Genomic DNA, 12630 nt, shown 5'->3' on the forward strand with positions numbered 1-12630 from the left:
CATGTCTATGTGTATGCACACGAGTGTGTGTGTGTATTGACTTCCTAGGGGACGTTTGGCACTGGGTAGAGACATTTTTGGTTGTCACAACTTGGGAGGGATGTTTTTGGTGTCTAGTGGGCAGAGGTCTTGCACGCATGGATGCAAAGTTGCTTCAGTCATGTCTGACTCTTTGAGAACCCATGGACTGTAACCCACCAGGTTCCTCTGTCCATGGGATTCTCTGGGCAAGAATACTGGAATGGGTGGCCATGCCCTACTCCAGGGGATCTTCCTGACCCAGGGATCAAACCAGCGTTTCCAACAACTCCTGCACTGGCAGGTGGGTTCTTTACCACTAGCGCCAACCAGGAAGCCCCAGGTAGAGGTCAGGGATGCCTAAGCATCCTACAATACATAGGACAGCTTCCATGACAAAGAATCCTCTGACCCCAAATGTCAACAGTGGTGAAGCTGTGAAACCCAGTGTAGACAAAGTAATGCATAAATGCAATAAACGCCTGTGCGCTTTCTGGTTCACAGTAGGTGCTCACTGAATGGCGGGAAATGTTTCTGATTCATCCCTGTCTTGTCCAACAGCTCCCAGGATGGGGCTTAGCACAGGGCAGCTGGGTGTCAGGATTGGGAAGGGAGGAAAGAAAGTAAAGAGGGAATATTCTTTTTCTTGTAGATTCTAAGGAAAGGCAGCTGAAGACTCAGATTTGGGGCTGTGGAGGTTCCAGGGGAGTAAGGGTTTCGGGGGGAGTTCTCCACATGGACTATTATTTGGAAGGGAGGCTGGTGGCTGAAGAGGACAGCTGGGAGCTGTGTGGGGATCCCCTCCAAGCTCTGCCTGCCCCTCTTGGGCCAGTATGACTTAATGGACTGGGTACTTTTTGTTTCTGGCTCTGAATCATGGGGCCATGGTGAGGAGGCATGCGGCATGATTCAGGTTGAAGGGCTTGACCATGGCAAGCCACCCAAATGACTATTTCAATAATAACACTACGCACTTTTATGTTTTCCTTTCATCACAGATCTCAAAGCACAGTGCAAACATTAATTAAGACTCTCAGCATCCCATGAGGCACTGTGTGTAAATATCGCTCTCCCCACTTGGCTGCGAGGGTAACTTGCGCCGAGGAGGGCAGGTGGCTTAGTCCAGCGTGTCTCATACCTTGTTGAGGCTCCACCTTGGAGAAGCTGGGGCCTAACAGCCTCCCCACCCCTCCAAATATGTCTTCTTTCTTCCCTTCCCAGGCCCTTGGTGATACTATGCACAGAAATGGTTTCTTACCCTCCCACTTGGGGCAGCAAGTTGATGGCTCCAATGCAGAGGTCCGGGACATAGGGAGACCCTCACTCTGACAGGTCCCCTGACTGCCCTGTGTACCCACTTCTGCGAGGGGCAGTGAGGGAACAGAGGATGATGTCAGAAGGGAATTGAAACACTGTTTTTAGGAGTAACACCCTGGGGGTAACTTGCCTCAGAATTTTCCTAAAATGTTAGCACAGGGTCAACTGGGTTAAGCAAATAAGAGGGTTCCTTGTATTATTCTTGCAAATGTTCTGTAAACTTGAAATTACTTCTGAGTAGAAGGTTTAAACGGAAAAGACAGATGCTTTTTCTAGAGCCACAGCCCTTTCTTAGAACCGCAGCAGCCAATGCCACTGAGAGTCCAAAAGAAACACTAGGGAAATAGAGACAAGAGGAAAACGTGTTCAAAAAAACAAACAACGCTCCCTTCCCACCCCGGTTCCCGGGCCAAAAAAACAGCACATCTGGCAGAAGGAAACCCCCTCCCCTGAGCGCAGCAGGCTTGCCTCCCCGGGGGATGCCGCGCCGCTGTCCTCGCACGTCGGGCGCTGCAGTGGCGCGCGCGCCCCTCCCTGCCACCGCGCCGACACTGCCCCTGGCGGTGACTCACGCCGGGCAGCCCTTAAATACGCGGAGGACCCGGGAGCCGCACTCATGCTGCAGCCTTGAGCCGCCCCACGTCCTCCTCTCCGGCTCCCTCTGGTCGACGGCAAGCGGGCGGGCGGGCGCCGAGCTGCTGGTAAGTAGGAGGGTTGGTCCCCTGCCTCCTCCCTCCCTCCTACCGGACTGGAAGGACCCCGGCTACCCACCCCCCCTTTCTGCTGACCCCGCTCCCCCGGGGAAGAGTCCAGAAGAGGCAGGGCTGGCGTGGTGCCTGAGGATGCTCTCAGAACGCGCCTCCCTGCTGCCCAGGCGCCTGGGGCCACAGCCCGCCTCTCCTGATCCCTGACCCGCCTGTGGCTCCACTTGTCCTACCCGTCCCTGATGTCGACCTGAGATGCTGAGAAGATGTTTTAGGTTGGCAAGACGTGTGGAAGGTTGACTAAATTATCACACCAGTTACCCAGCAAGTGTACCTCTTTCAGGATATTAGCTCCATCGGGAGAAGAGTTTTCTCTTTTTTAAGTTTCAGATGATTCAAACCCAGGTCCTCTTCTTCAGCACTTACTATGGTGGCCACCAGTGGTCCATGGTGAATTTGGGTCTCTCAGGGATTGCTGGGGGCTCCCCCGGCAAGAACTGTCCTCTTTTCATAGACTGACTCACAGTTGCTACGAAAGCAGCTTCAGCAGATGTTCTGGTGTCTGGTTTGGATTCCAGTTTGGAATTCCGCTGTGGATTCAGAGTTTTTCTGGATGCTAAGTTTGTGTGTGGCTTAGGCCACTTCCCCCTCTTGTCTTGCCGCTAAAGGCTTTGGGTGGAGAGAGTCAGGGCTGAAGATGGATTTGTGATGAGGGTGGTTTGCATTTAAGACTGTGACTGTTGTACCTTTACCAGCTTCTCTCCTCACACATAGAGGCAGAAGTGGGGCCAAGGAACCAACTGTGGAAAACCAGAACTTCTCTAGAGTTTCCCAGCCATGCTGAGTGCCAGTCTATGTCCAGGGCCAGACACGTGACCTCCGAGTGGGCTGGGACTCTCTCTTGGATGACACATCACTCAGACTGAAGGTGCTAGACTGAAATGCTCTGGCTTCTCCTTTAGGATTATATCACCGTAGCTCAACTGGCTCCATAATTTAGAACTTCGCTAATGGCTGCCACTTCTTACACTCTGCCTCGATGGAACATCTGGGGCACATTCAGGGCCAGACCGTCCTATTTGCCTGTGGTCCTGAGTCAGCCAGGCAGGCCCTGTGGGGAGGAGACAAGTATGTGAGAGAGATCAGGGCCAGGGGGAAGGGTTCTGAACAGACCCTGCAGAAAGTCAGGACATGGAAGGCTCTCCCAGGGCTGGAGACACTACTTGGCTTGCTCAGCAAAGGAAGGGGTGGTGGGGTGTGGGTGGAAATAGATCCAGATGTGGCGAAGTCAGGAGAGCTGGGGTAGAAGCTGTTCTAACTCTGTCCTGCCAGCGCACGCTCCTGGGGCAGTGATCACACATGGCAATTTGCTTCGCTGAGTCCTTACCACCGACGGCCAACTCCAGCTTCCGGTTTCACTGCCTCCCTGGGCTTTGGGAACACGGGATTTAGAAACTTCTTTCAAGATCCTTTGAGGAGAGGTTGATCCATTTTATCAAAGTTGGCCCCCCCAGGTGTTACCCTGAGAAAGGGGCTGTAGCCCAAGGCTTTTAAAATAAAAGCCCGAAGTAGGAGTGTCTCTTTGGTCTGCTGGCAAGTTTCAGTATCTCCTGCCGCTTCTGCCAACCTAATTACAGCCCTGCTCTGGCCTCTTTAGGAAGCCCTGCCTCCCCTAACCCTGGGGCTGGAAAGGACTGGCTTTTTCTTTCTCATTTTCTTCTTTAAACAAATGAACTGTATGTTGACTTTGGTGGGCCATGAGAGATGGGGTCATTGATTGAACCAGGTGGGGCATGAGGGTGTGGCCCCTCTTCCTTTGGGGTTCCAGGATGTGTTTAGGGGTAAAGTCTTGAACCGGGCTGTGTATTGAGATGATGGGATCAATCCCTCTGGTTCCTTCCCTGCACTCCTCCAGGGCACTCAGGTGAAACTGAGCAAACATAAGCATCAGGGCAGACTTAAGGAAGAACATCTCTCAGACCATGCAGCCTGGGAGTTGGGAGAGGCACTTGACCTTGAACAGTCATGCTGGGCAGCTAGAGGGTTGACTGTAGATGAACCTGAGATGATTGTAGGATGGAGAGAGAGAAGCCACCTCTTTCTGCTTCCAGGTGCTGCCAGACACGTGGTCGATGAGGTCCTAAAACCTCATGTTAAGGTTCAGGGGGTCACCAAGCATTGTGGTTAGATAGAGCCCTGATCTGGGTGTCTGGAGTCTTCCATCGATTATGTGACCTTGAGCAAGACCCCTCATTCCTCTGGGTACCTTAGTTTTCCTCTCTACACATTGACCAGATGGTTAGATCAGATGGGCTCAGAGGACCCTGGTACCTTTGATGCCCTACCCTCTAAGTATTGCTCCTGGAAGTAGCCTCCACTGCTGGATTCAACTCAGTTCAGACCCCAGATTTATGACAGGGATGGAGAAAGGACCACTGAAGGAAATAGTGACAGAGGGGGCTGGACCAGGTCTGTGGCCTGACCTTTAGCTCCCCCCATTCAGGGTTCAGTCTCTCTTTACTGCTTGGCAGTAAATGATATATATCAGGAGTGTGGGGTCCCAGCTGACCTAGGTCTCAAGTGGTGGTAAGGGCTGTGGACCCCTGTGTCAGAGTCACTTGGGGGATTTGTTAAATGTGCAGGGTCCTGGGCACCCACACACCCCAGACCTCAGGGTCAGGAGCTCTGTGGGTGGAGCCTCCAGAGATTCTGATTTTACTCAACAGGTGCATAAACAATAATTGTAAGTAACATTTAGTACTCATTTGGGGCCAAGAGCGAGTCTAAGTGCTTTACATGTAATCCTCATTGATGTGATGCCGTGAGGTCGATTCTGTTAAGCAAACTTTCCAGGTACTTCCAGACAGTGTTTGTATACTGATTGGGGTCGGGGGTGGTTACCTCATATCAGTGAGATGGGAGGTTAGGATGCAGTGAGCCTCTTAGTGACTTCAGATCCAGTGGACCAGGTTCAGAGGAGCAGCTGGACCGAGGCTGACACTGGCTGAGTCAGGAGAGACAGTACAGCTCCCTCGGTAAATGGGGCAACATCCAGCACACACGAAGCCACGTTTTGGGAGGCCTCTCTGGGGGAAGGACACAGGCCAGGGAGAGAGATCTCCTGTCTGGGGCTCAGTTTCCCCAGATGAGCTAGGAGGTGGCCTCCCAAAGGTCCCCTCTGAGCTCCCCAATCCATGAAATGGCTATTGGCCATGTGAAAAGGCACCAGTTAACAAGCGGGATTACCCTGCCTGGAAAACTGAAACATGGCGGGCCTGTGAATATGGATACGAGGTCCTCAAGCCTCAGAGAGAAGGTGGCTCTGCTGGTGGTTCCATGCGACCTGTAGGGGGCAGCGGGAATGGCGGGGCTTCAGGCCAAATCTTCATTCTGTCTCTGGGAAGATATCAGAGCTGCCCAGGGGCCTTGGGAGTCTTTACAGGAGGGGAAACTGAGGTCTGGAGAATTCACCTAAACTTACACTCCAGGTTGGAGTCAAGACTGGGTAGCTCATCCGTCTCCGAGGCTCTTTCCAGAATCTTTGCTCCGTGGCATTGAAATAAGAAGGCGTCTCCTCCCATGGAAGCTCGTGTTTAGGGAATGTGAATGATGGTATTAAATCCCAAAGTCCCAACCCACCAGCCAACAAAGCCCAGGGCTTCGAGGCTAATTATGTGTTTGCCCATGAGTCATATAAGCAGTTCTTGCTAAGGCGACCCAGAGCCAGAGCTCCGGGTCCGAGCACTTCTCCTCCTCGGGAGGGACCACGTCAGAGTGCCCAGGTGAGCTGTCTGTCCGTCCTTCTGTGTACTGTGGGCTCAGTGAATTCCCCAGGCCCGCAACAGACACCAGGCTGGGCCCCCTCCAAGGGCAGGGGCTGGTCGCTGCAGTGACTGAGAATGCGTTTGGCTGCTTGGAGGAGGAAGGTGTAATTAGAGTAGCTTTGTGGGACTTTAACTGGCATTTGTCACAGCTACCAAGCGGCGCAGGGCAGCGTGGGCTATTAGGCTGCTGTGTGCTGGGCTCCTGAGCGCCTCAGGCTGCCACAGACACAGGCAACCCTTACTGGAATTCTAAGGGCCTGCCCTGTGTCCAGCCCTGCTCCTGCGGTCCCTCCCTCCCCGGAGGCTCTGCAGCTGGGTTTGGAGTGGGCTCCCCAGAGGCCCTTTGGAGCAGTCAGTGTCAGCTGCAACAATAACAAGTGCTGGCAATTAGGAGCCCACTGCATGTGGTGCTGGGATGGGCTCTGCAGACGGGACGGTTTTATGAGGGGGAAAATCTGCAAATTCTTGCAATATTTGTCAAGCTGAGTGTGGTCTGTTTTAAACAACAGTGGCTCTGCTCCTATAAGGGAATTATCTTGTTCTTCTTCCTCCCAAATCACAAGGTACCTCCCCTGGCCCTGGGCCCTTCCTGGGCCTGGTTTGATGCCCCTCCCCAGCTGGGGAGTACAAACTCAGAGAGGTCTGAGATGCGTACCTTGGCCCACACCCTCATTTATAGATGGGGAAACTTGAGAGGCTGCCCTGGGCTCGCCAGGTTATGGGCACTTTAATTTAATCTCTAATACTTGGGGCAACAATACCATTTTGAAGTATTCTGGGCACAGAAGCTGAGTACTGCATGGCTCATAACCAGAAGTGACGCTTCGCCTTTGGTAAGTTAGTCCAGGGAGTGGATCTCTCTCACACACGTGTCAAGGGGATGGGCAAACATCCACTGCAGTCTGCACGGACTCCCTGGGAGTGCAGACACTATTGTCTTGTATTGTCTTGGTAGATGGCTCTCATGTCCTTGCTCTGACACCCAGCCTTAGAATCCTAACCTCTTGGGGATGAACAGGACACCAGCTGTCATCCAGCTCAATACTCTACCCGGTGTAGGAATCTGTTCTCCAGCATCCTTACCAAGTAGTTGCTCAGTTTCTATTTGAACACTTTCAGTGATGGGGAGCTTACTACCTTATAAGTTTGTCCATTCTGATTCTGACAAGCTGTCTTTGGTGATGAACTGAAATATGTGACCCCATAGCTTCTGCACACTGGTTTGGACCTTGGAGGCCACATGAGTAAGGCTGCTTTCTTTATCCCAAGTCAGCCCTTGACATATATTAAGAAAGTACTTGCAGATTCTTCACATCTCTCCTTCTGGCTATTCATCCACAGTTCCTTCAGTGGGTGCAAGGATGTTCTGGTGTCTGCATCCCTTCACCCTCCTCAAACTCTTCTCCAGAAGTCCTTCAGGAGACCAGTTTATCACTGGTTTTCTTCAAGTTCAGGGTGAAACTGAGATCAGCACTGCTGATGTGGACTGATGAGGGCAGTGTAGAGGAAGACAATCACCTCCTTTGTTCCACACTTAACACTTCTATTAATGCAATCTACAATCACATTAGCTTTTGTGATCAGTCTTCCTTCTCTGTTACCATCAATTAAAAAGCCCTGACATCTAAGGGTGGATGTTAATTCACTTTTTTCAGTGCCCCCTATCTAAGATGTTAATTTTCTGCTCTCAAGTTCGGGATCTGACATTTGTCTATACAAGTTCATCCTTTTAAGTGTGTCCGTGGCTTATTCTGGCCCCCTTCCTCTATATCTTGATTTCATTAGTCAAGTTGTTATTTTTCTTTCTTCTCTCTACAGTTTTACATACTTATTTGAGTCTTTGAAGTGAAAGTACAGCAGGTCAAGCCTTGGATGGGTTGTGACTAAGGCAACAATCAAGGTCCGGGGTGGGATGAACTTGGGTAAACTTTCTGGGGGACAGGGGAGGCTTGCACTGAGTTCCAGGTAAGGAAGCCTGGACTATTCTGAGTTATGAACCAGACTCAGGACCCCATGAGTTCAGGGGAGCAAAGAGAGGTCAAAGAAATACCTTGTCTACCCAGTCAGTTTATGGCCTTATAGACCATCATTTGAATTCTTTCCTCTGACTCAGGGCTTTTGCTCATTAAAAGGAGAGGCAAGGAGAGGCACTGCATTAACACTCAACGTTCTCATCAGGTATCTGAAGATCTTGGCTTGAGGCTTTAAGCCTCAGTTTCCCTGCTTCCTACATCCCTTAAAATGATGGGAATGCATGATCAGCAGTTCTTAACCCTTTGGGAGTTAAAGACCTCTTTGAACCTCAGATGGAAGTTACAGATGCTCTGCACATACACAGAAATTCTTCATCACTTGACTAAGAATGCCAAGGTTAAAAGCACTTTGAGGCCTTCCTGCTTGCAAGAGTCTATAAGGGCATATTGTGGGTGAGCTTGGCACATGCTCACACATTTTCACAATGCTGTACAGATCACTTCCACAGCCTTTCTCCTATCTGCCCCCTCACAATGGCCTCAGGTGGGGACAGTGGTTATCAGCATCACTGAGGGTGAGGAAGCTGAGCCTGGAGGCCTCAAACTTCATTCAAGATCTAGCAACCCCATGGACTGTAGCCTACCAGGCTTCTCTATCCATGGGATTTTCCAGGCAAGAATACTGGAGTGGGTTGCCATTTCTTTCTCCAGGGGATCTTCCCGACCCAGGAATTGAACCCGAGTCTCCCGCATTGCAGGCAGACGCTTTACCCTCTGAGCCACCAGGGAAGCCCCAACAACTAGTTAGTGGTCCTTAAATATTCACATAGGGCCCAACCCCCATGCTGCATTTCCCACTTTCTATACAGTTTATAGGCCTGAGCTCAAATACCAAAACTTCCATGATTATGGATCCATTCTCAGATCAGTACTGTGTCTGAGGGAACATTTGGGCCTACCTACCACCTTTCAGTGTGTTCAACTCTTTGTGAGCCCCTGGACAATAATCCGCCAGGCTCCTCTGTCCATGGAATTCTCCAGACAAGAATACTAGAGTGGGTAGCCATTCCCATCTCCAGGGGATCTTCCTGACTCCGGGATCAAACCAGGGTCTCCCACATTGCAGGCAAATTCTTTACTGTATGAGCCACCAGGGAAGCCCTCTCAGCTCAAAGTACATCCTAAGTTTTCTGGGACTTACTCAAGGCCACTCAGAAGGCAGACTCCAAACATCAGCTGACCCACAGCAGTCCTTTCAGCGAGATAGGAAGTGGTGTGGATAATTTCCTTTTTTTTGAGAAGGTGGTTTGCATTAAACCGTGATAAACCCCTGTGAAAGGTTAACACAGGGCAGGCTGTTGCTGGTGGTGATGGGGCAGGGAGGGGCCTAGGGAGGGCAAAAACCGAGCTTCCCTGCAGTCTTTTCCACCAGATCACTGCATGGTCCCGCTCTGTTGGCTGTCGCAGCTCCTCCCAGCAGCCTCCATGTTCATGGCCTCAGCATCTGCCCCCTGGTTCAGGCCTGGTTTATTCTCATTTCCTATTGGTTTCTCCTGAGGAAGCCATGTTCAGCCAGCAAGTCCAGGAACTGAGAGGGACACAGAGATGGATAAGATACTGTCCCTGACTTAAGGGACTCTTTGGGATGGGGCACCAGCAGCCCTGCCCTTGTGAAGCCTACTGAGTAGTGAGGAGGCAGACGGGGTCACAGGGGATGCCACATGTGGCCTCTGGCTGGGTTAGGAGGGAGGTTGGGGAAACCACTGGCATTGGAGGGTGACTAAAGCCGACTTATGGAATCCTAAGGTGGCGGCATGTGAAGTGTGGGAAAGATTTGGATGAGGATGAAGAGCCCTCTAGGTTGGGGGGATTGCTTGGGCAGCGGCCTGGAAGTAGGAAGGCCGGCGGGGAAGATGAAGAGGCTTGCAGATCAAGCTATAGGTAGCATGAGATGGGCACGTGGTCATGGGGTTCAAAGGCAAGCCAGTGTTTGGCACCCAAGGTTGATGCTGGGTTAAAAGTAGCGGCAGTGTTGGTGAGGCAGTCCTGACCCGCGTGCTCTCTCTCCCCTTGCAGAGGCCATGCCACCGAAGCATTACCTCCTTCTGCTGGTGGGCTGCCAGGCCTGGGCTGCGGGTCTGGCTTTTTATGGCTGCCCGAGCGAGTGCACCTGCTCCAGGGCCTCCCAAGTGGAGTGCACGGGGGCACGCATCGCGGTGGTGCCCACCCCGCTGCCCTGGAACGCCATGAGCCTGCAGATCCTCAACACACACATCACCGAACTCAATGAGTCCCCCTTCCTCAACATCTCGGCCCTGATCGCACTGCGGATTGAGAAGAACGAGCTGGCCCACATTGCTCCCGGTGCCTTCCGCACCCTTGGCTCGCTGCGCTACCTCAGCCTTGCCAACAACAAGCTCCAGATCCTGCCTGTTGGCCTCTTCCAGGGCCTGGACAACCTTGAGTCGCTCCTGCTGTCCAGCAACCAATTGGTACAGATCCAGCCGGCCCACTTCACCCACTTCAGCAACCTCAAGGAGCTGCAGCTGCATGGCAACCACTTGGAGTACATCCCTGATGGGGTCTTCGACCACATGGTGGGCCTCACCAAGCTCAATCTGGGCAAGAACAGCCTCACCCACCTCTCACCCCGGGTCTTCCAGCACCTGAGCAACCTTCAGGTCCTCCGGCTGTATGAGAACAGACTCTCAGACATCCCCATGGGCTGTTTCGACGGGCTCAGCAACCTCCAAGAGCTGGCCCTGCAGCAGAACCAGATTGGAATGCTGTCGCCCGGCCTCTTCCACAACAACCGTAACCTCCAGAAGCTCTACCTGTCCAACAACCACATCTCCCAGCTGCCCCCCGGCATCTTCCTGCAGCTGCCCCAGCTCAACCGGCTCACGCTCTTTGGGAATTCCCTGAAGGAGCTCTCTCCCGGCATCTTTGGACCCATGCACAACCTGCGGGAGCTATGGCTCTATGACAACCACATCACCTCCCTCCCCGATAACGTCTTCAGCAGCCTCCGCCAGCTGCAGGTCCTGATCCTCAGCCGCAACCAGATCAGCTACATCTCCCCGGATGCCTTCAATGGACTGGTGGAGCTGCGGGAGCTGTCCCTCCACACCAATGCACTGCAGGAGCTGGATGGAAGCGTCTTCCGCATGTTGGCCAACCTGCAGAACATCTCCCTGCAGAACAACCGCCTTCGGCAGCTCCCCGGAAACCTCTTCGCCAATGTCAATAACCTGTTGACCATCCAGCTGCAGAACAACCAGCTGGAGAACCTGCCCTTGGGCATCTTCGATCACCTGGGGAATCTGTGTGAGCTGCGGCTCTATGACAACCCCTGGAGGTGTGACTCAGACATCCTTCCGCTCCGCAATTGGCTCCTGCTCAACAAGGCCAGGCTGGGGACAGACAGCCTCCCTGTGTGTTTCAGCCCAGCCAGTGTCCGTGGCCAGTCCCTCATCATCATCAATGTTAATGTTGCTGTTCCCAGTGTCCAGGTCCCAGGGATCCCCGAGATGCCCAGCTACCCAGAGACACCGACATATCCAGGCACGTCCAGCTACCCCGACACCACCTCCATCTCCTCCACCACTGACTTCACCAGCCCCACAAAGGACTACACCGATCTGACCACCATTAAGACCCCCGATAGTCGTGACACGGGGGGCATGACCCAGGCCCAGAGTGGACTGGCCATTGCCGCCATTGTCATCGGCATCATTGCCCTGGCCTGCTCCCTGGCTGCCTGCATCTGCTGTTGCTGCTGCAAGGAGAGGAGCCACGCGGTCCTGATGCAGATGAAGGCACCCAATGAGTGTTAGAGAGGAGGGCTGGAGGAAGGGCTAGGTGACGGTGGGACCCCCAGAGGACCTGGGATTTCACTGTGCTGCCTCTACCTCTGGGTCCACAGACCATCCCCTGTCCCTCTCTCTCAGGTCCCCTAGAGAAAGGCGTCCCTACCTTTTCCTGACCTGCCTGGTTCTCCTGCAGATGAGGTTCTGGCAGAACCTTCTTACTACCAGGGAGATCTGACCCGCCATGGAAAAAATCCTGTGGTGGTCCCAATTCACATCCCTGGGCTTCTTTCAAGAAAGCCCCTCCTCTAAAGCTCGCCAGCTCTCCTCCGAAACGTGCCTTCCCTGTGTCTGTGCCCCTGCTGGCCTCTGTAGACACAGTTCTCACACACCTGCCACTTTGTGGGAATAGTTCTCCACCAGGACAGCCCCTCTCCCAAGTATTATGTAAGTTGATTCCCCTTCTTTGCTCGTCTTGTTTGTGGCATGGCTCCACCCTGTCCCCTCGAATGAAAAGTCTCTCTTCATTTCCTGCTCCTGAAGACAAGGTGACTTTTCTCCTCAATGGAGGCTTCAAACCTTTTAGCTGCTTTTTCAAGAACTGCCAAATGCCCTGGCTTTCAGGATGCTATGATAGAGAGAAAGGGAAGACTGAGGCTGCTCAGTTTCTGAAGGCAGAGCCATCATCAGTATCTCTCTTGTGATTTTTATCTGGAAAAGGAAGAAAGGCACCGGTGAAACAAGTTTTGCCTCTTTAGAGAGTATTTCTGAACTGCAAATTTTGCTTTGGAAATTTTAATCCTTTAAGGAATAAAATCATGTAAAAATTCTGACCTCCCCAAAACATGAAAGTCAGCTTATTGGTATTGGATAGAGAAAGCAATCTAGTACCTGGGGGTCCTTGTGTTCACCTGCAAGGTTTTTCTCTTCTAACTGTTTCTGGAAATGTAACCTACATACAGAAAAGTGGGAGCATGCTAGTGTA

At 52.4% G+C, this 12630-nt stretch overlaps 1 protein-coding gene across 1 annotated transcript; it reads left to right on the forward strand.

Annotated features, from left to right (window-relative positions):
- Positions 1-1977: 1977 nt before the first annotated feature.
- LRRC15 (leucine rich repeat containing 15) lies at positions 1978-11672 on the forward strand. Its single transcript, XM_052648019.1, has 2 exons — positions 1978-2036; positions 9913-11672. Exon 2 carries the CDS (start codon positions 9918-9920, stop codon positions 11670-11672), a length of 1755 nt encoding a protein of 584 aa, XP_052503979.1. The 5' UTR covers positions 1978-2036; positions 9913-9917.
- The last annotated feature ends 958 nt before the right edge of the window (positions 11673-12630 follow it).

The sequence above is a fragment of the Budorcas taxicolor genome, chromosome 1 (assembly GCF_023091745.1).
Source record: "Budorcas taxicolor isolate Tak-1 chromosome 1, Takin1.1, whole genome shotgun sequence".
In the NCBI taxonomy this organism is placed as follows: Eukaryota; Metazoa; Chordata; class Mammalia; order Artiodactyla; family Bovidae; genus Budorcas; species Budorcas taxicolor.

Bases quoted from the DNA above. Each gene is read 5' to 3' on its own strand.
- LRRC15 (XM_052648019.1), top strand. From the start codon at position 9,918: ATGCCACCGAAGCATTACCTCCTTCTGCTGGTGGGCTGCCAGGCCTGG.